This window comes from Haliotis cracherodii, unplaced genomic scaffold (genome assembly GCF_022045235.1).
Source record: "Haliotis cracherodii isolate W230 unplaced genomic scaffold, xgHalCrac1.p SCAF_20, whole genome shotgun sequence".
NCBI lineage: Eukaryota > Metazoa > Mollusca > Gastropoda > Lepetellida > Haliotidae > Haliotis > Haliotis cracherodii.
In genome coordinates, this window is record NW_027266276.1 from 15,309,175 (window position 1) to 15,333,806 (window position 24,632).

The 24,632-nt window shown below is 41.1% G+C and overlaps 1 protein-coding gene across 1 annotated transcript in view; it reads left to right on the forward strand.

The window, feature by feature from the left end:
• Positions 1-24,280, forward strand: part of LOC139470035 (micronuclear linker histone polyprotein-like) — a 31,309-nt gene extending 7,029 nt beyond the window's left edge. Inside the window, exons 2-4 of the mRNA XM_071252326.1 lie at positions 6,793-6,895; positions 22,534-22,909; positions 24,154-24,280. Coding sequence (XP_071108427.1) covers positions 6,793-6,895; positions 22,534-22,909; positions 24,154-24,280 — 606 coding nt within the window. The remainder of the gene's footprint in view (positions 1-6,792; positions 6,896-22,533; positions 22,910-24,153) is intronic.
• The last annotated feature ends 352 nt before the right edge of the window (positions 24,281-24,632 follow it).

Genomic DNA, 24,632 nt, shown 5'->3' on the forward strand with positions numbered 1-24,632 from the left:
TAAGATTTGGATATTTATGAAACCTCATGTAACGAGTATCATATCTTTGAACAGCTGATGTTCATTCGTTCTTAAATTAAATCTTAGTATCATAATAAGATCCCTTTTCCGCTAAGTGAGAATTAGAAAGCTTACCTTTTTTATCGTAAGATTAGCACGTGGGACATGCATTCGGGACCGGAAATAAACATTGTATGTGAAACGGGCGTGCTTCAAGCGGGAAATAGCAAGTATATATCTCGTGAGGCAACAACAATCAATTACATGTTTTCTAATCAATTCAAAACTATTTTCCCAAGTCTTTCTCCCACATTAAGCTGACATGTCGTGATATAACGGCAATATTTTTTTACAGCGGCATTAAAGCCAACTCACTTACTTTACTGATATGACTGTGTCCAAAAACGTTGAACCTCACTTGTAGCCTGGCCATTGTGCAGTCATTGCCTGGGTCAGTGTAGCGCCAGCGCAGCATACCCAGGGAACAAGGCTGCCTCACTTGATGTTTTGTTATCATTCCATTTCTATGTCATGATTTCGAAATACTTCTTCTTCATGCACTGATTGTTTTATACGTTGCTTGGAAAGAGTGAGAGAGTGACATGGTTTAACGGCGCTTACAACAGAATTCCAGTTATATCAGCTTTGTGTTGGAGGAAAGCCCGAAGTGATGCAAGTCTCAGACGTTTACTGCTTTGGTGAAACCCACGAGCACGGGTATGATGCTTACAAACGAAGAAACATTATCTGGTCGAATCGGGATTCGAACTCACGATCATAGGTTTCGGGAGTGCCCAAGGGATGTAACTCTGCACAGCTAATTGCACGCCTCAGATGACAGGGCAACACATTGCATGGATCACAAAAACATCTTCTTGTTTACATTCAGGGGCGCCATTAAATCAGTTAATATAAAGTCCAAAACTTTTCGAATCACTTCAAACCACCATATCGCCACAACACCACGCCTCTACAACCCTCACCACTGCTTCTAATACAACAACCAACCACACCAGCACTACAATGCAACACAACCGCAACGACTATTACTTCTACAGCCAAACACCAACACCGACAGAACTTGCACAGACACCATAGTAACTACTGAAATATGAACAAATTGAAATGTCTGTACATCACTACAGATACAGAGGTGGTGTATTACATAACAACTGCCATGACAAACACTGGTACACTGTTGTTACATGAATAAAAGCGTGTATTTAATAGATGTGCCACAGTGTGTATTACCGTAAGACGACCTGTGTTCCTTGTGCCACTGTTGCCCCTGGCGCTGTGTAGAGCTGTCATGGAGGGCGGGCTTGGGTTAAGTCGCGATCACGTTTTCTCTCATTGCCCTCTGGTTCTGAATTTTTAACATTCGTTTTTCTCAAATGTGATGGGTTTTTTTCTGACACCATAAAAGACATTTCAACAACCTTTCCGTGTGATCTAGTTATCCATACTACCGCCAGGAGATGGTGGCAGCAGGGTTGGGGCTTGTTGTGGAATACCAGTTCTCGCAAAATATGTAAGAAATATTCCTTTACTTTCGTGACTTGTATATTTATTTTATTCATCTTTGACAACCACGTTACATCACATCCTTGCCGTGTGGCATGGTTCATAGGTAGCACTGCTAGCATTCTTCAGTGTGTGACTGCCTCCGTGGTCTAGTGGTAAAGAGTCCGCCCGGAGAGCGGAAGGTCCGGAATTCGATCCCAGGCCGGGTCATGCCAAAAGACGTTAAAAGATGGTACTTGGAGTCGGCTTGGAGTCAGTATACTGTGTCTGAGTGGGGTATTCATGTTAAACAGCAGCTTGGTATCTCAGTGAGCTAACACTATTAATCGGCATCAGTCCGGACTGGTCCAAGCAGCCACACAAACACACACACACGTGCATGCACGTCGCTATATAAGTGCAATAGTCGCCACGTTAAACGCAATTTCACCTCACCTTGTTCAGTGTGTATGACCAAATGTGGTGATTGCGCGGTTAGACAACACCAAAAATGGATTATTTGTGAGAACCAGTTTTCATAAAGTACCATGTTGTATAAATTTGTAAGGTAAGTTGATTTAATAAATAAATACGGGTTTTGGTATCTCGGCAGATACCCGTGTGGACATTCCCGCCGTGATTGTCCAACTGGTCATTCACAAACTATGGCCGTTCTCGGACGATGTTGCCATGTGTTGGTGTCCGTGTCGAGAATTGTTTACCAATGACCGTCTATTTAGCTATTGTTACGCTTGTTATATAAACGTTTAACTGTAGTAGGGTACACATGTGTTTCTGTAGTTGGTATAGTCGTGTTTTATTGTAGTAGGTATGGACATGTGTTTCTGTAGTTAGTGTATACATGTTTTATTGTAATAGGTATGGATATGTGTTTCTGTATTTTGTGTATACATGTTTTCTTGTAGCAGGTATGGACATGTGTTTCTGTAGTTGGTATAGTCGTGTTTTATTGTAGCAGGTATGGACATGTGTTTCTGTAGTTGGTATAGTCGTGTTTTATTGTAGTAGGCATGAACATGTGTTTCTGTAGTTAGTATATACATGTTTTATTGTAATAGGTATGGACATGTGTTTCTGTATTTTGTGTATACATATTTTATTGTAGTAGGTATGGATATGTGTTTCTGTATTTTGTGTATACATGTTTTATTGTAGTAGGTATGGATATGTGTTTCTGTATTTTGTGTATACGTGTTTTATTGTAGTAGGTATGGACATGTGTTTCTGTAGTTGGTATAGTCGTGTTTCATTGTAGTAGGCATGGACATGTGTTTCTGTAGTTTGTGTATACATGTTTTATTGTAGTAGGTATAGATATGTGTTTCTGTAGTTTGTGTATACATGTTTTATTGTAGTAGGTATAGATATGTGTTTCTGTAGTTTGTGTATACATGTTTTATTGTAGTAGGCATGGACATGTGTTTCTGTAGTTTGTGTATACATGTTTTATTGTAGTAGGTATGGACATGGGTTTCTGTAGTTGGTATAGTCGTGTTTTATTGTAGTAGGTATGGACATGTGTTTCTGTAGTTTGTGTATACATGTTTTATTGTAGTAGGCATGGACATGTGTTTCTGTAGTTTGTGTATACATGTTTTATTGTAGTAGGTATGGACATGTGTTTCTGTAGTTGGTATAGTCGTGTTTTATTGTAGTGGGTATGGACATGTGTTTCTGTAGTTTGTGTATACATATTTTATTGTAGTAGGCATGGACATGTGTTTCTGTAGTTGCTATAGTCGTGTTTTATTGTAGTAGGTATGGACATTTGTTTCTGTAGTTTGTGTATACATGATTTATTGCAGTAGGCATGGACATGTGTTTCTGTAGTTGGTATAGTCGTGTTTTATTGTAGTAGGTATGGACATGTGTTTCTGTAGTTGGTATAGTCGTGTTTTATTGTAGTAGGTATGGACATGTGTTTCTGTAGTTTGTGTATACATGATTTATTGTAGTAGGTATGGACATGGGTTTCTGTAGTTAGTGTATACATGTTTTATTGTAGTGGGTATGGACATGGGTTTCTGTAGTTAGTGTATACATGTTTTATTGTAGTGGGTATGGACATGTATTTCTGTATTTTGTATATACATGTTTTATTGTAGTAGGCATGGACATGTGTTTCTGTATTTTGTGTATACATGTTTTATTGTAGTAGGTATGGACATGTGTTTCTGTAGTTGGTATAGTCGTGTTTTATTGTAGTAGGTATGGACATGTGTTTCTGTAGTTGGTATAGTCGTGTTTTATTGTAGTAGGTATGGACATGTGTTTCTGTAGTTTGTGTATACATGATTTATTGTAGTAGGCATGGACATGTGTTTCTGTAGTTGGTATAGTCGTGTTTTATTGCAATAGGTATGGACATGTGTTTCTGTAGTTAGTGTATGCATGATTTATTGTAGTAGGCATGGACATGTGTTTCTGTAGTTTGTGTATACATGTTTTATTGTAATAGGTATGGACATGTGTTTCTGTAGTTGGTATAGTCGTGTTTTATTGTAGTGGGTATGGACATGTGTTTCTGTAGTTTGTGTATACATGTTTTATTGTAGTGGGTATGGACATGGGTTTCTGTAGTTAGTGTATACATGTTTTATTGTAGTGGGTATGGACATGTGTTTCTGTAGTTAGTGTATACATGTTTTATTGTAGTGGGTATGGACATGTGTTTCTGTAGTTTGTGTATACATGTTTTATTGTAGTGGGTATGGACATGTGTTTCTGTAGTTGGTATAGTCGTGTTTTATTGTAGTAGGTATGGACATGTGTTTCTGTAGTTTGTGTATACATGATTTATTGTAGTAGGTATGGACATGTGTTTCTGTAGTTAGTGTATACATGTTTTATTGTAGTGGGTATGGACATGTGTTTCTGTAGTTGGTATAGTCGTGTTTTATTGTAGTAGGTATGGACATGTGTTTCTGTAGTTTGTGTATACATGATTTATTGTAGTAGGTATGGACATGTGTTTCTGTAGTTTGTGTATACATGTTTTATTGTAGTAGGTATGGACATGGGTTTCTGTAGTTAGTGTATACATGTTTTATTGTAGTAGGTATGGACATGTGTTTCTGTATTTTGTATATACATGTTTTATTGTAGTAGGCATGGACATGTGTTTCTGTAGTTTGTGTATACATGTTTTATTGTAGTAGGTATGGACATGTGTTTCTGTAGTTGGTATAGTCGTGTTTTATTGTAGTAGGTATGGACATGTGTTTCTGTAGTTTGTGTATACATGTTTTATTGTAGTAGGCATGGACATGTGTTTCTGTAGTTTGTGTATACATGTTTTATTGTAGTAGGTATGGACATGTGTTTCTGTAGTTGGTATAGTCGTGTTTTATTGTAGTAGGTATGGACATGTGTTTCTGTAGTTTGTGTATACATGATTTATTGTAGTAGGCATGGACATGTGTTTCTGTAGTTGGTATAGTCGTGTTTTATTGTAGTAGGTATGGACATGTGTTTCTGTAGTTTGTGTATACATGATTTATTGTAGTAGGCATGGACATGTGTTTCTGTAGTTTGTGAATACATGTTTTATTGTAATAGGTATGGACATGTGTTTCTGTAGTTGGTATAGTCGTGTTTTATTGTAGTAGGTATGGACATGTGTTTCTGTAGTTTGTGTATGCATGATTTATTGTAGTAGGTATGGACATGTGTTTCTGTAGTTAGTGTATACATGTTTCATTGTAGTGGGTATGGACATGGGTTTCTGTAGTTAGTGTATATATGTTTTATTGTAGTAGGTATGGACATGGGTTTCTGTAGTTTGTGTATACATGTTTTATTGTAGTGGGTATGGACATGTGTTTCTGTAGTTAATGTATACATGTTTTATTGTAGTGGGTATGGACATGTGTTTCTGTAGTTTGTGTATACATGTTTTATTGTAGTAGGTATGGACATGTGTTTCTGTAGTTTGTGTATACATGTTTTATTGTAGTGGGTATGGACATGTGTTTCTGTAGTTTGTATATGAATGTTTTATGGTAGCTGGTATGCACATGTTTTTCTGTAGTTTTCTTATATATGTTTAGTTGTACCCTTATGTACATGTTTTTGTATTTACATGTTTTATTGTTGTAGGTATATGCATGTTTTAGTGTTGTAGGATCCACAGATTTTACAGCAGTAGGATACACGTTTTCTCTTGTAGTCGGTTTAAAACATGTTTTATTGTCGATGGTATGTACATGTTTTTCTGCCGTTGCTTTATACGTGTTTTATTGTAGCTGGTGTGTACACCAGTTTTACTGTAGGTGTTATGTACATGTGTTATTGTAGGTGGTATAAACATGTTAAAGTGTGGTATATATGTTTTACTGTAATTGGATACACAGAATTACTGTATTAGGTTACTTTAGTTAGTATGTACATGTTGTACTGTTATTGGGATAGACATTTCTCTGTAGTAGGTTACATTGGTTTTACTGTAGTTGGTATGTACATGTTTTACTGTAGTTGGTTTATACGTTTCACTCCAATAGGCTACACGGGTTTTATTGAATTTGGTGTAGACGGTTTTACTGTAGTATGTTATACAGGTTTTAGTACACCATTGTATGTTTTATTGTTGTTAGAAAATGCAGGTCTTGTGCTGGTTGGCGAAAACCGGGGGCACTGTTTTGGGCGTATGCAGATTGCAATGTCGTATGATAAATATGTTTCACTGTGCTATGTTGTGCATGTTTTACATCAGTCGACAGGTTTTACTGTTGTGTGATAAATAGTTTTACTGTAGATGGTAATACATGTATTACTGTGGTTGGAATACACGGTTTTACAGTGGTTTTTATATAATGGTTCTCATGTAGTTGGTGTACGTACAGTTTACATGTGGTTGGGGTATGCAAGTTTTATTATGGTCAAGTTGGACATGTTTGACGGAAGTTGTTGTATACATTGATAGCTGAAGTTGAGTATACAGATTTAGCTGCATTATGGTGTATAGATGTCAAGCACTGGATTGTCTGGTCCAGACTCGATTATTTAGAGACCGCCGTCATATAGCTAGAATATTGCTGAGTGCGGCGTTAAACAACAGACAAAACATGCTTAACGGCAGTTCTTGTATACATTCATAGCTGCAGTTGGGTTAGCATGTTTAACTGAAGTTCGCTGGATTTAAGTTGAACTGTTTTCTTCAAACACTTTCGTCAATCTATCTGGGAACATAACCCTGATCCACGAATGTTATTTTAATACGTCAATAAGCCTTCCTTTAAGTCATTCAACCAGCATATTTTGTCATTTCAGCCTCACGAAGTAAGTGCACCTTCACATCGACATAAACCGTTGCTTGTTGACCTTGACCTTGATCCTAGAGCCAAGATGATGCCTGCGGTGGAGTCGCATCCAAGTAAGTCACACGTTTACCAAATCCTTAATATAACAGTGAGGTCGTTTTAATTGACACATTTCCGGGTTGGTGAAATTAGAATATAAACTACCGTGTTTTCAATTTAGAGCAGGTTACCTGTATATTTTTATGGGCTCATTGTGGTATATGGATCAAGAGAAATTCTATATTTCTTCCACACCTGTGGGCTAGAAACCTATTTGAGATAACTGGTATCAAACATTTCTGCGATTTATTGCACTCCAGGTCTATTATTGGCTACTCAATGGTGATGACCTGAGGTCAGATTATGACGGACAACTTTCCTGGCTGTAATTCATTTATTAGTTTCTCGTGCTTCAGTCGAATTCACCTACGTCATAAAACTTTATGGTTTTAGAGTGTGTAATACATGTTATTTGATCTTATTTGACTTTGATTAAATCTCCGGATTACCGTATCATTAGCACCGAGTAATGTCTACTTGGTTCCCAGCACAAATTGCTCGAAAGATCGACGAGGTCCGGATTAACGAGGTTACGCTGTTACCAGAAATAATGAAAACTAACATCCATTGATGTTATTATTATGCGTCATAATTTGACTCCATGCTTACGCTCTTCACGGTGATGATCTGGACCCACTTGCACAAAACGACCCCAGCGTTAAGACTGTTGTACCTCTCCGTACGTTACATTGTCGAGTGAGTGAGTGAGTGAGTGAGTGCGTGCGTGCGTGCGTGTTGGGTTGGCGGGGAGGGCGGGAGAGCGAGCGAGCGAGTGGAAATTTGATTACCTCTACTAACTGTGATACATGTGATTTCCTTTTGAGAAGGTATCCGAAAATAGATGCATTGGTCATGTTTTCTCGAAAAGTAAAACCCCGGATTTACAACCAAGTCACACAAGGCGGCAACAGACTCATTTCCTCTTCAAGAAACATGTGACAGTTTCGTATTGTTAGAGCAGCTTGAAACTGTTCCAACTCGACACTAGAGATACTTGTCATTCTGTCAATATGCAAAGGCTTTCTGTGCAATATATAATTAATATAATATATCATAATGCTTCTAAAAGTTTTAAACAAATTTCGACAATATCAACGACGAAATTGGAAATGTGAAAATAGAGTAGACAAGTTGTATTATATTTTTTTATGTCCTACTGCTCAGTGTAGCAGATAGGGTAACACAGTTTACTTTTTGAAATGGTGGAATCAATGTTTGATCAGTTTTTTCTTCAAGCTGGCGTTATCACTTAATGGAAATTTCTCGTTTGATTAACAGATATAAACCAGATAGCGTGCTTTAAAGAGAGATGACGCTTCACAATGATGAATGGTGGACCTGTGAGTAAACATTGCGCAATAATCGCGATTACCGCTTAACACTGTTGGGATTTCATGGGTTGTGATATTTTGAATGTCACAACATCACTGAGTTGAATCGAGAAGAGGAAATGCTAGGTTGTTCTGACCCGGCATCCGTGTGCAGCTGTAGCGCTTTGTAGTCTGTGAGGCGCTTTGTAGTCTGTGAGGCGGGTGAGAATTGGGGTGGGTGGAGTGGGATGGTGTGTGTGTGGGGGTGGGGGGGGGGGGGGGGGGGGGTGGGGGGGGGGGTGGAGGGGCAACGAATGACCCCGTCGTCTAAGGCACCGCAATTCGCTGTGTACAATTGCGTCCCTCGATAATGCTCGCAACCAGTGTGAGTGCGTGCGAGCGTGCGTGCGTGCGTGCGTGTGGCGTGTGTGTATCCGTTTGTTAACGTGGATACTCCACTCGGACGCATAATACTGTCCGACCAGTCCTTGTCTTTACCCCTTATTTTCAGCGCCATCAGGGTAACAACAAGTACCATATTTTAACGTCTTTGGTATGACAGGGCCGGGGATCGAACCAACGACCTTCCGCTCTCCGAGCAGAAGCGCTATTCACTAGACCACATGCTTCGAATCCCCTTCACCAAAGTGGTAAACGCCTGAGACCTGCATCACTTCGGGCTTTTCTCCTACATTAAGCTGACACGCCCTGATATAACTGGAATACTGTTGGCGGCGTTAGAGTTCACTTACTCACTTGTCGTTAGTGATCCTGAGTGACTATTGTTTTACGCCTCTGTCAGCAGTAAATCACGGCGGTCGAGCGGGGTCGGGGAGACATACAGCATTCCACGTCGCCGGGTTGTGGTGACACGCTGTCAGGCAGGTCACACATTGTGTGAATATAATAGGAGCTGTGTCCACCGTTGAGTTCTTAATAATATCATTCTAAATTTAACATTCCGTAACACGGAGAAGAGCCCGCGAGGAAATTATGTTTAAAGTTAAGTTTAAATAATTCGTTGAGATTCAATCAACAGTATTGAGTTCTATGCCCCATAACCATACGCGAAACACTAAATCCCGACCAAACATTGTGGCCTGAGATTGATACTTCACAAACAGTAGGCTGCATTTCTCTTCATTGATGAACAGTTGTACTTGCACCTGAAATGCAATACACTTTACGCGTTGAGAAATTCAAGTAGGTCCGTCATTAGTTGAGATGTACAACAATGTTTTGTTTACCCAGACCCCGTTAATCCGGATGTGTGTAAAGTCTGTACGAACTAGGTTTAATTTTTATACATTTATAAAACTCATAAAATGTGGGCGAGATTTCCCCACAGAACTCGTTCTACTACTACTGTTTACAGTTATTAAACAAGCCTTTGAAACCCTGTACTATTAGTGTCACCCTAATTCATGTATGCACTGCTTTGCCATGACAGAATATAGATATGTATGTATTTTTACGATTTATATCCGGGTCGAGCATTGAAGTACCAAATGTAGTGGTAGTAGTAGCTGCAGTAGCAGTAGTAGTAGTAGTAGTAGCTGCAGTAGTAGTAGTACCCGCCGTAACAGTAGTAGTAGTAGTAGCAGCTGCAGTAGTAGTAGTAGTAGTAGTGTCATACAACCTATTTATGCTTAGTTGAAGTGAAAGACATCAGTCGTTGATGCCTCAACATAGTCGTGGTAGTAGTAGTAGTAGTAGTAGTAGTAGTAGTAGTAGTAGTAGTAGTAGTAGTAGTAGTAGTACTAGTAGTAGTGGTTGCAGTAGTTGCAGTAGTTGTAGTACAAATTGTAATGGTAGTAGTAACTGATGTAGTAGTAGTAGTAGTAGTAGTAGTAGTAGTAGTAGTAGTAGTAGCAGTAGCAGTAGTTGCAGTAGTTTTAGTCACAGTAGCAGTAATATAATGTTGTTAAGTGCACTTCTCTATTTAATCTTGCATTCAAAGAAAAAGAGCATAACAGTAACTGAACCCATTTAGCAAGCAGAACGCACATCAGATCTTTTGAAGGTTTTGCCACATCCACTTTGTTTTCATAACTGTAAACGTTCAATTACTTTCAGAGTTGGCTTTCACTCTGTGTGAGTTCTTTGGGGTATGTGCCTTCATTGAGTGAGGACCAGATTGTATTTGCGTTGAAGCTTGCGTTCCGTGACGAAGCAGACATACAGGAATAACAGTGAACTATTTTAGTCTTATTGTGTTTATTAACAGAAATCGCCCACACAGGACATCGCATGTCCACCTGCCGTGTCACCCAATCCTATACACCTTTACAAAACAAGACTAAAGATGACATTATACATGCATTAGAGTCATTCCGCATGACGCTAGAAATACAGAGATGCGAGTTATACGTCTCAGACATCAATCCAGTTGGCTCTAACCGTTAAAAATACTTGCCGTGTGCAGATATATGTCAACACGGGGTATTTTGTACATATTGAGAACAAAAATCAGGGCAAAAGTGAATCCGTTAGTTGGATTTATTAACCCTAATATATTTAGAGCGAATGACCACACGAGATGTCCGCAAAATATATTGTTTTATTAATTACGTAAGTGTTATGAATATGATCACATCCTTACAAACTTTAGCAAACCAAGCCATTTTATGACGGCTATCAATGATATTTATCTAGCCACGCGGTAGCATCTTATTTTGAGTTAACAATTACTGTATCCGAAAACAATGGAAATCAATTATCATATTGTCGTTCATCTACCTTTCAATGTATGGAGACGTTTCGGGCAGAAAAAGTTGCTTCCCTCCGCCGTACCAGGATCCGCTGGTCGTGGATTTGAATGCCTTATGAGCTCGGACTACGATCCAGGCTTTCCCGCCCAAGTAACACCGTTATGTATAGCGGTAAACACTGGGAACTTCAAGGCAAATCAAACAGGTACACTGGTGGGACAATTCCAATTGAAATATTATTTTCTGCCAGTGCAGTATTTACGAAGGTGAACTAACAGGTCAAACTTAATTACTTTGTCTTGTTTCATTTTTTTTTTAAAAGTGTCTTATCTTATCAGAAACCCGTGAAGATACGGGTTAGAATTGGTCTTCAGCTACCCAGTTTGTCGTGAGAGACGACTAACGGGATCGGGTGGTCAGGCTCGCTGACTTGATTGATGCATGTCATCGTCCCAATTGCATGGATCAATGCGTATGATATCAATCACTGGATTGTCTGGTCCATACTCGATCATTTACATACCGTCATTCTATTGCTGAAATATTGCTGGATGCGGCGTTAAACAACAAACAAACAATATCTAGGGTAGGGATTTTACTACGCTTTGGTCAATATTCCACACGTCACCGCGACTGATCAATTGCTTAGTTTTGTCGCTGTTACTTCAAGCAGCCAATATCCTCAAGTTGTTATCGTTCTGTTGTTGTCCTTCAGTTGTTATCCTTCTGTTGTCCTGCTGTTGTCCTGTTGTTTTCCTTCTGGTGTTGTCCTTCTGTGTGGCGACATACTTCTGGCACTAAGTTTATGCTTGCACAACCATTACGTGGTTACCATTGAACCTTTTAATCCTCACTAATCATGAAAGTCGGTGGCCAAAACAACCCTGATTTGGTTTCAGATCATGTTTATGTAAACCCTCCGCCAACAAAACCAGGTTAATCCCCAAACTGACTCGGAAATTGTTATTGTCGATAGGAAGGGAATCTCTACATTTACATCATAAAAATAATAGCAAGGGATACCCATAAAGGATTGCTTTCTGTCGGCGGATGTGTCGTGAAGAGTTACGTCACACGCGACGAAGCAACTGAGTCCCGAGGCGGATATTGATGGAAACGTGTTTACAGTCTGTACCCCCGGGGCAGCTCCTCAGGTATCGTCCGGTGTTTATGTCAGATAGGTCTCTAAATCAATTCACGCTTGTGTACTTGAAAACCTCTTCGACCTTGATAAGCTTTTGAAGGCTGGATCTTAAAAACATATGCTAATGTAATGAATTTGCAGGTGAATCTGTTGGTCACGTGTGAATCTACAATGTTGTGTAGCAGTATCTAACACTTTGGTGATGACGTAGCTTGACGATTGCTACGTAGAACTCAGTTAGTTCGAGGTGGGAGTTTGGTTTGGATTTTATTGTTTTACGTATAGTTATAGGGCTTTTGATTGAATCTCTATATTTAAACTATATATGTTACGTAATTTCTTCGCGGGCTCTTCTCCGTGTTACGGAATGTTAAATTTAGAATGATATTATTAAGAACTCAACGGTGGACACAGCTCCTATTATATTCACACAATGTGTGACCTGCCTGACAGCGTGTCACCACAACCCGGCGACATGGAATGCTGTATGTCTCCCCGACCCCGCTCGACCGCCGTGATTTACTGCTGGCAGAGGCGTAAAACAACAGTCACTCAGGATCACTAACGACAAGTGAGTAAGTGAACTCTAACGCCGCCAACAGTATTCCAGTTATATCAGGGCCTGTCAGCTTAATGTGGGTGTAAAGCCCGAAGTGATGCAGGTCTCAGACGATTACCACTTTGGTGAAACCCACGAGCACGGGTATGGTGCTGACAAACCTAGAAACATAATCGGGGTGAATCTGGGATTCGAAGCTCGTGGCCGAGTGGGTAGTGCGTCTGCCCGGAGAGTGGAAGGTCGAGGGTCTGATCCACGGGCGCGTCATACTTAAAGACGTTGAAATATAGTACTTGTTGTTACCCTGCCTGACGCTTGGCATTAGGGGTTTTAAAACAAGGACTGGTCGGAGTCAGTATAATGTGTCCGGAAGGGGTATCCATTTTCACACACGCGCGCGTACCCACGCACCCTCTCAATCACCTACGCCTTCGACCACTACCACGACCAACATTTAAAAAAAACATCCCCGACCCCCGAAAAAGTTCCAACACCATTTACAATCAGTCCAAAGATCACCTGTGATGTAGGCAGAGCATGAATCAGGTAAAACGTTATTACAGACGAATATAGAGTTTAAAGACTATTCAGTAGTAATGTGTGCAAGAACATCGTCCCCTCTTGCAATAATATGTCCCTTACTGAAACCATACATGACAGGGGGTATTCAATTGTGTACACTTCAATGAATATCTTAAGGTGTCCGTTTTGCAGTGAAAATGAATGGAAGTAGTTTCAGGTAAATGTAGGTGACAACAATTAGATATTCATCTGGAATTCTCTTGCATAAAACAAAACAATTTCAAAGAAAAAAATATTTATTCAACACACTACCTAATATTTTAAATATAATTAAATTAAAATTCTGAACCATGCCTTTGTTACCTGAAACAGGTCTTTGTACACTGTCCACGTCCACGTCCCAAACAATAGATATTCACAACGAAAACTTCAGCATGACACAAGGTCACGCCGACCATTGAAATCCCGCACCAAACGTGTATGCCCTGCAGTACTGAAACAAAGACACACCGCTAAGTATGCCTTGTATTAAAGACGCGAGGCACACATTTGTTTCAAGCCAACGTTGTTTTGTATCGCTCTTAACTGAACCGCACATATGAATTGTCGGAATGTATGTTTTAGACTTATCGTTGTCCTAGAGGTAAGACGTGGCTTATTGTGACACTGTTTTCGGAAATATAAACCAGAATTATGGAGCCAAACGTATTTCACATGAGGAATTTACACATGAGTGGGCTTTAGTGGGTTTAACATAAATAATGACACATTTACGAACGGTTAAAACGTGAAATATATTTAAAACTGTGATGTTCGCCAGTAGTAGGATCGATTGTGTAACAGCTTTCCAGAATGACATGACGGGTGACATTTTGTCGCAGGTTGTGATAACCTGATGTAATGAGCAAAAGATAGCTCGTTGTTATATTCATTATCCTAAATATTTAAATATGTATCAGGGTTAGACTGATCTTTGTAATTGTTACAGGGAAGGTGTTTCTTTTCATTGTGAACATAGTAGATAGGGTAAATGTTGGCGGCTGCTTGTCCTTGTAGCAATGTAATATATTCCCGAGTGCGAAATCGGCACCTTCGGAAGCGCTCGTTAAATCTCCAACATCATTATCATCATCAATAAATTGCATGGACATTAATTTTAGAATCAGTCTCCAGTTTTCAAAAGAGTGAGTTGGGTTTAACGCCGTTTAACAGTATTCCACTTATATCGCGGCGTGTCAGCTTCATGTGGGAGGAAAGCCCGAAGTGATGCAGGTCTCAGACGTTTACCACTTCGGTGAAACCCACGTGCACGGATATGGTGCTGACAAACCTAGAAACATAATCGGGGCGAACCGGGATTCGAACCCACAATGATAGGTTTCTGGCGTGTCCAAGGGATGCAACTCTGCACAGCGAATAGAGGCGCCTTAGACGACTGGGACACCCGTGCCCCTGTTTCAAAAGAAAAGCCTCTAACACGTAAATACGGTTTTATTAACCACTGTATCCGATTACATGTTTGTTTATGTTTATTTAGTTTGAGCTTTACTGTTTTAAACTTCAAGAACTTATATTCCGTTCATGATTGTCAATATAGCCCCGTCCGCAGTCTAACATGGCCGCAATAACCACCACATTGGATATAAATAAGTGAATTGTGTTTAACGTCCCTTTGAACGGTATTCAGCTTAATGTGTGAGGATATCCCCAAATGACACAGGACTTATAAACGTTCATTTTAATGAAATTAACGTGCACAAGCATGGTTCTGACAGTTAGAGGATCATAATCGGATCATAATCACAGGATCCTGGCACGCTTATGGGACACAACTCTGCACAGTGAGTCACGGCGCTGAAGACCACTGGGTCACTGAGGTCCCACACTAGATATGAACAATTAATATACCAATGTCATTCGACATGTTTGAAACTGTAAGACTGGCTAACTAGCTGGAGATATATCGTGGTCCTTCAAAATATATGTAAACAGTACTTTATGCTGATCTGGATTTCAGCTATAATACAACAACCCATCTTGTAACAAAACATTTAAATAACAGCCTCTTCAGTTTCGTCAGTGTGCTTGTATTTGAGAGGGTTATTAGCATGAAGTGGGTGCATGCACTAAGGCAACCTCCCTTGGCGAAACTTACAAGGAGGCCTCGACCTTTACGTTTAAAAGAACTTGGAACAACATGACATAGCAGGCGGCTATTGTCGTCTGAGGTATTTCAGTTATTCAGTCATTGATTTGTTACAAAATCTAAACATTCAAAGTCTGAGATGCTCCCATCACCCCCGCGCCTGTTCCTCCCGTGAAGATTGGGACGAAATCGTACATAAACAGGTGCGGCCACCTGTTGCTTCTGTACTTCTCCATTCAGGGCTAGTTTGTTTGTTTGTTTGTTTGTTGTTTAAGGCAGCACTCATTAATATTCCAGCTATAGGAATATAGAGATTAGAAAATAATAAGCATATAGTCAGTAACCGAGGTAAGACTGGTAAGACGCTACAATAGTGCAGAGGGAATAAGGTGGAGGGGGCAACGGGAGGGATTGTGAGAAAGGTAAGATCAGGAAGGCTGGAGCTCGAATACAACACCAACTTCTTGGTTGTTTGGTTGGTTGGTTGTTTAACGCCGCACTCAGCAATATTCCAGCTATATCACGGCGGTCTGTAAATGATCGAGTCTGGACCAGACAACCCATAGTGTTTGATATCATGAGCATCGATCAACGCTTTTGGGATACGATGACATGCATCAACCAAGTCAGCGAGCCTGACCACCTGATCCCGTTGGTCGCCTCTTACGACAAGCATTGCTTACCTGGATCGTCACCTGGTCGGTCATTGATAGTAGATGGCCCTACATGGGGTACAACACGGGGTAATGTGAGGGGGATGTTTGTCTGCTTCCACACACTGTTGTCTATGGTCGATTATTAATCCATCCAGATACATAAACAAAGATATGTACATTACTTTCTATGTGTCGATTCCGCTAGACAAACAAAAGGAACATCGACAACCCTGGCACCCTGCAATGTCAAACCAACACCATTCAATACTGGAATCAATAGACAAGGAGCAGTCATTAGACGCCGTTTATTTATACATACACAACCCAGAATCGTTGTCAACGAATTCAAACAAATCGAAAGTTTTAGCTGTTGTTTTTCAGCACTGTATGCACAAACTTCTATATCTCCAGTAAACACACAACCACCCACATTGTAAAGTTCCATAGTGATTTTCATGCTTAATCAAATATAATCGATTTGGTGTTTTAGATTTTAATTTCCTTATTACATTGTATAACCTATCTCTTTAGGTATATAAGAGCAGTATGTAGTTCTATGTTTTAATACAATATTGAATTTAATCGACCCAAACAAAACTGAAATAATACATACCATATGGAACGAACTGTTTCTAAACACCATGTCTAATACTAATACAAATTATTATTTTCTATTGTAAAAAGTGACACACATCACGGTATGCAATCAGATACAGCAATTAAAAAACGTAAACATGTACATAATAGTGTTGATACTTACAGTCACATTCAGTTCTGAGAATCTTAACGAGCAAACTCCTTAAATGGGCACTGATCTAAAGCAATTCCCCGGACTGGTGGTTGCCTTTGTTATTGTTTTTTCCCCATGAGAACCCGGATGATACGCAAAGCAACTGAGCGTGACAAGAGGCTGGGCTACAATAAGCTGAATAAACTTGGAGGCAATAATTGTTTTACTCATTTTTGAACACTGATTGTCGAAATCTTAATAGATCACAGTTAACCAAAGGGCGCATGTTAATTAATTTCTTCACCCCAAACAAACAGACAAAAAGAAGCACATCGGATGTCGTCATTGTGAAATAGTTATATGATTGTTATAGTTTAAGAGTATACATGCAGTGAAAGCATTTTCGGATTTCGGATTACGTCGATAATACGATTACCACTCTCTTGTTGTCATCCACGTTTTCTCGTATAACCCTACACTTGTATATTTGTCGTCATTCACTTGATGCTCAGTTAATGAATTTATTACAGGTATAATTAGTGGTAGCACTGCTCAGAATACCTGACAAAGGTTCCCATTTGGCATTTATTGTGTCTGGGGTAATTATTCAATCTAAATCCAGGTTCCACGTGAGGTGAAATGTGTGTTATGTAATATGCACGTGGCAGCCCAGCAATAGATGAATGATCAGTTGATTTACTTTTTTTGTAAATCAGCGGATCGTTTGTAATCATCAAAGGAGTAACAGAAAATGCATTGATTGATTAATCACTGTTATCTTGCACAGTGGATATGTCAAAAGTGAGAGTTTACATGTCTAGGTTTACTAAAACAAGGGGAATATACTCATATCATGGCGTGAAGTGCCGATGTAAAAACAACATACTTTGTTCAAAGGGTTAACCGATGTATTGATTGGTTGCTCATTGTTATCTAACTCAATGGATTTTTTAAGGAACCGAGGACGTTATGAAAATAGTTGTCACATGGGCTTTCTCAGCCGACCTTTGAGACATGACCCCTATGTGAAACACCTGAAACAATCTAAGTGATCAGTTGAGAAACGAACACCGGTCCTACTAAATAATGGTGAATCTGCGAAGCAAATACGATTTGATTTTATTCGAACTGACGAGGTATTCGTAACGTAGGCTATGAAGGATACAATATAAATTTGCTTATGGAACAAAAATAATGTTCTTTTATAGTGTCATATTCTGTATACTATTCCATAACTAATACTGAAACACAGACGTTTTCAAAAGTTCATGCGTGGCCCCAGATGGTTCACTGAGTGTAAAACGTCCGGTACTATAGCGTCCGGGCAACGTCGGGGAGCATCTGATGGGAGCGTCCGGGAGGTTTCCTCAGGCGTCCGGAAACGTCCGGGGGTTTTCATCAGGCGTCCGGAAACGTCCGGGAGGTTTCATTAGACGTCCGGAAACGTCCGGGAGGTTTCATCAGGCGTCCGGAAACGTCCGGGAGGTTTCATCAGGCGTCCGGAAACGTCCGGGGAGTTTCATCAGGCGTCCGGAAACGTCCGGGAGGTTTCATCAGGCGTCCGGAAACGTCCGGGAGGTTTCATCAGACGTCCGGAAACGTCGGGGAGGTTTCATTAGACGTCCGGAAACGTCCGGGAGGTTTCATTAGACGTCCGGAAACGTCCGGGAGGTTTCATCAGGCGTCCGGAAACGTCCGGGGGGTTTCATCAGGCGTCCGGAAACGTCCGGGAGGTTTCATTTGACGTCCGGAGACGTCCGGGAGGTTTCATCAGACGTCCGGAAACGTCCGGGGGGTTTCATCAGGCGTCCGGAAACGTCCGGGAGGTTTCATCAGGCGTCCGAAAACGTCCGGGAGGTTTCATCAGGCGTCCGGAAACGTCCGGGAGGTTTCAATAGGCGTCCGGAAACGTCCGGGAGGTTTCTTCAGGCGTCCGGAAACGTCCGGGAGGTTTCCTCAGGCGTCCGGAAACGTCCGGGGGGTTTCATCAGGCGTCCGGAAACGTCCGGGAGGTTTCATCAGGCGTCCGAAAACGTCCGGGAGGTTTCATCAGGCGTCCGGAAACGTCCGGGAGGTTTCAATAGGCGTCCGGAAACGTCTGGGAGGTTTCTTCAGGCGTCCGTAAACGTCCGGGAGTTTTCATCAGGCGTCCGGAAACGTCCGGGGGGTTTCATCAGGCGTCCGGAAACGTCCGGGAGGTTTCATCAGACGTCCGGAAACGTCCGGGAGGTTTCATCAGGCGTCCGGGAGTTTAAAATTACAGTGCAGTCAATAAAACATGTCTTTCTCAGTTTGGTAAGATCGTGAGAATATCAACCGGCGTACGTGTTTGCCACGTGCAGCGGCCAGAAGCTTCCGGTAAATGGTACTTCCATTTTCTGGCCGCTGCACGTACGCCAGTTGATATTCTCACGATCTTACCAAACTGAGAAAGACATGTTTTATTGACTGCACTGTATTTTTAAACTCCCGGATGTCATTTTGACTGAAAAATCTGTCCATTTCTTTAACAGATTGACTAAAACTGATCAAGACGATCAAAAGGGCCTATAAACATCACAATAGATTATTATGTAGGATTAGAAGCCAAACAATATAGAAATGTACTTTTCATCGTAACATTTTCAGTCTCTTGGTGATGATATTAAACATAAAAATGTTTGGAATTCGTTATCATAATAATACAGATGGACATATTTTTAAGTCAATGTGTAAAATAACTGAATATTCAGGCTTTTAATAAATTACCTAAGTGAAAATTTTGCACATTTCTGACTGTAAAAAATACGATAACACGATAAAATAAGCAATGCTCAGGAGAAATATTTACTTTGTGTTGCAAGTCAAAATACCGGTAGTGTAAACGAAAATCGCACAATTACCAAGCAAGTGACTTATCAAAAGTTCGTCACCATTACCGATGCTACCCACAAAGATACCTACATTTCCTTATTATTTCCAAAACTGTATTTCATTTTGATGATAGATGTGACCATACGCCCTTATACTATCAATAAACGTGACAAATGCCCTTACGAATTGCGCAGCACAGGTCGCGAACTAGTCTAGGTTTCTGTTATATCATCCGGGTACTCACGGGAAAAAACAATAACAAAGGCAATAACCAGTCCCGGGGAATTGCTTTAGATCAGTGCCCCTTTAAGCACCGGACCCGTGAAGATCCAGGTTAGAATAGGTAGGTCTTCAGCAACCCATGCTTGTCGTAAGCAGCGACTGATGGGATCGTGTCGTCAGGATCGCTGAGGTGCGATTGAATCCCATTTTCGTGGACCAAAGCTCATGATATTATCAATGGTTTGTCTGGTCCAGACTCGACTATTTACAGATCGTCGTTATATAGCTGAAACATAATGTTGTTTAGTGCAATTCTCTATTTAATCTTGCATTCTAAGAACAAAGCATAACAGTTACTGAAGCCATTTAGCAAGCAGAACGCACATCAGATCCTTTGAAGGTTTTGCCACATCCACTTTGTTTTCATAACTGTAAACGTGCAATTACTTTAAGAGTTGGCTTTCACTCTGTGTGAGTTCTTTGGGGTATGTGCCTTCATTGAGTGAGGAGGCGGTCGGGTAGCCTAGTGATTAAAGCGTTCGCTCGTCACGCCGAAGACCCGGGTTCGATTTCCGACATGGATACAATGTGTGGAGCCCATTTCTGGTGTCCCCCGCCGTGAAATTGCTGGAATATTGCTAAAAGCGGCGTAGAACCATACTCACTCACTCACCCGCCCATAGAGTGAGGGCCAAACTGTACGGCCGTCGGAGCTTGCGTTCCGAGACAAAGCAGACATATTGAAATAACAATTCACCATTATAGTCATATTATGTTTATTAAAAGAAATCGCCCACATTGGACATCAAATGACCAACTGTCGCATCACCCATAATCCTACTGTATACACCTTTACTTCACGTAAACACTAGTAGGCGTCACCATGACAACGCCTTAAGCTACTGTGACAATCACAATCAAAATTTTATCAATAGATCATCCGTGTATACTTACTAAAATAGACATGACACGACACAAGCACACGCAGTGGCATGGGAGCTTTAGCTATATAAAGCATGCACCAGTGCAACATATCATTGAAAAATGCAACCTTTTATTCGTGTCTACAAGAACCCAGAGCATGTTAGAGGAAAATCCAAATTTGTCTCTGCCTAAACCTTGCTGGTCAACACAACATTCAGCTCTTTGAACACATTAATACCTCTCAGGTGTATTGACCATACTACCCTGTACATCACTGATCCCTTTGTTTCAATTTTGATAAATTTATTGGAACAGGGTGCAACCTAGTTTTGTCTAGTGCAACTGGGTTTTCATATCAATATGCACCTGGTGCAAGTAAAATCTAGATCTTAAAGTCGAGCCCTTACGATTACCCGAGAAGCCCTGGCGTGTTGTTCAGTCAGTTTAATGGTAAAAAGAAAAAGGAAAAAAGAAAATATTCTGCCTACCTGGCGAAATACCTGGTTATTTCCAACCCCGATTAGAGATGTGCAACTACGAAGTAAACAGGAAGGATCCTGTGGTGTGTCATCTCATTGTGTACCCAAACACGAATCTTGGTGGTTCGCTGTGTATACATTTAAAACATACACATCACAATACACATCACCCCAAGTCATACAATACACATCACCCCAAGTCATACAATACACATCACCCCAAGTCATACAATACACATGACCCCAAGTCATAAAATACACATGACCCCAAGTCATAAAACACACATCACCCCAAGCCATGCAATACACATCACCCCAAGTCATACAATACACATCACCCCAAGTCATACAATACACATCACCCCAAGTCATACAATACACATCACCCCAAGCCATACAATACACATCACCCCAAGTCATACAATACACATCACCCCAAGCCATACAATACACATCACCCCAAGTCATACAATACACATCACCCCAAGCCATACAATACACATCACCCCAAGTCATACAATACACATCACCCAAGTCATACAATACACATTACCCCAAGCCATACAATACACATCACCCCAAGTCATACAATACACATCACCCCAAGCCATACAATACACATCACCCCAAGTCATACAATACACATCACCCCAAGCCATACATTACACATCACCCCAAGCCATTATAACAACTGGAAGTCCTAATTACGACGTTAGTGTATGACTTAAGGCATATATGTATGTGTGTGTGTGTGTGTGTATGTGTGTGTATGTATGTGTGTGTTTGTTGTTGTGTGTATGTATGTGTATGTATGTATGTATGTATGTATGTATGTATGTATGTATGTATGTATGTATGTATGTATGTATGTATGTGTATGTATGTAAGTGTATGTATGTGTGTATGTATGTGTGTGTATGTATGTGTGTGTTTGTTGTTGTGTGTATGTATGTGTGTATGTATGTGTATGTATGTATGTGTATGTGTGTATGTGTGTGTATGTGTGTATGTATGTGTGTATGTATGTGTGTATGTGTGTATGTATGTGTGTGTATGTATGTGTGTGTATGTATGTGTGCGTGCGTGCGTGCGTGCGTGCGTGCGTGTGCGTGTGTGTGTGTGTGTAAACATCACCAGTTGTATCCCTTATAGCACTTTGGACATCTCTTCCATGTGCAAAGGGGGAATTATGGTTGCTCGTCTCTTGCACTTGGTTAATGTCGTCGCTCTAACTCTAACTCTAGTCCGTTTCAGTTTCAATGGTTCATATTGACTATTTATAAAATTAGATATTATTAAACTAGATATTAAGTTACGTAGCTGTTTTAGGGGCACGTTTCACATAAGTATAAGGGGGCGTTTGGTGTTGGTGTCATTTTCTACTATTTACTGCTAGAAAACTCTACCTGCTCCCAGGATAACCGCTGTGAGCTGTTTTCTTTCCTCTCCAAAAAGGCTTTCTCCAAGCTTTCCGACTCCGTCACCAAAGTGAGGAGGAGGACGCGGCTAAGAAGAAGGTGGACGTCACCATGGTGCTCCAGGGCACGTCTCCAGCTACTTCAGAACTTCATCCAGACTTCATTACGAATCCGACCTCAACTTGTATCCCAATCAATGGGCCACAGATTCCTTCTGAAAGGAGTCAAGTTTGAGGATGCCACACTCGCCATCAAGGCCCTATTAGTCAAAATGCGTACCTCCACGTGCCGATTCATCCTTCGTCCAAGAGATATCTCCGGGTTGCAGTCAATGGCAACTGCTACAAGTTCCAGGTATTTCTGTTCGTGATCTCGATTGCCCCATGGTTGTTTACCAGGATAACGACGCAAGTCATTTCCCCCATCTCCATCTGGTGCGCCTCCACCAGGACAAATAACTTATTCCAGACCAGATTTTCCTGACACAACTCATGACACATCTGAGTTTCCTCATTTCATCGATCCAAGTCAGAGTTGACTCCTTCCCAGGACATTATTTACTTAGGAGCCCCTACCTTCTGACCACGGGATATCTCCGCGCTCTGGACGATCTATACACCTCCATGCTCCTAATGATCGACAAGGCCCTATCTCATTTTCGTCCTTCGATCAGATGGTAGATGTTCCTACTCGGCAAGCTGATCTCCTTACATGATATGGCTTACAGGGACAGGCTGTATTTGCACCCTCTACAATCCTGGATCAATGTTATATGAATCTTTCTCTCAACACCCAAGAGTCCATACCATCCAACTTACGTCAGGGCCAACTTACGTCACTGCTGCACAGATCAGAGATCATGTAACGTCGTGCATTCTCCTCACTTACTCACCACCAGCCCATCACCTGTACACGAATACCTCAAACGCAGGATGGGGAGCCCAAATGGACAACCTCCGGATACAGGGATCTTGGACCTCTGTGGAGCAGTTTCTCCACATCATTTGTCAGGAGATGAAAACAATTTTCAGGCAAATCTAATCCACGACACGTCAGTTCTAATCGCGACAGATAGCACCACAGTGGTGGCGTAGATTCAGAAACAAGTGGAGAACCAAGTCACATTCCCTGATGATGGCAACATTTCACCTATTTGCCTTGGCAGACTCTTGCCAGATGGAAGTGAGACATAATTGAAAATTGAACGTCCTAGCCAACAGTCTCTCCCAGATCATGTCTACAGTGTGTGACACTTCACATTTGATTTGTTTGTGACTTGCCTGAATCATCAGCTTCCCACTTACGTCAGCCCGGTCCCGGACCCGAGGGCTATCTGACTAGATGCCTTGTCGTTGGATTGGACCTACCTCTTCGCCCATGCCTTTGCCCGCTGGGCCCATATGGACAAAGTGACCCTGAAAATAGATTCTGATCGCAGCAATCTGGCCAAGCTGACCGTGGTTTCTCAAACCTTTGTCTCTTCTAATGGAAGATCCTCTCCTACTGCCAATTCGCAGAGATCTTCAACAACCCAGGTCAGATGTAATGTACAACAAACTTCCCAGTCTCCATCTGACCTCCTGGAAATTATCTTGCAGAAGATGCAAGCCTCTGGACTATCTAAATCTGCTTCCTCAGCTGTTACTCCATCATGGAGACCGTCATCCGCCCTTCTTTACAACAGATGGGACAAGCTTGTCCAGTGGAGAAGACGATGTGGATTAGAGACTCCCATGTCACTATCCTAATGGTTGCCGATTTTCTACTCCATCTCAGACAGGATAATAGATGATGCCACAGTACAAGAGGGGGTATAGATCTCTTCAGTCTGACGGATTGATCATCAGCAACCACCCTATTTTGAAAAGGCTCATGCGATCGTTTCTTCTTCAAAGTGGAATTTGTCTGAATTTGTCTAACTGGCCCTTATAAGCCTCTTCCTAATGCCACATTGCTTCAGAAGGCAAAGAAAGTCGCACTTCTGTCAGCCATGGAAACTGTAGCTAGGGTCCCCGAATTACACGTCCTGGACTACTCGATCCTTCCTCATGAGAAGGACTGAAAGTCAGTCACACTA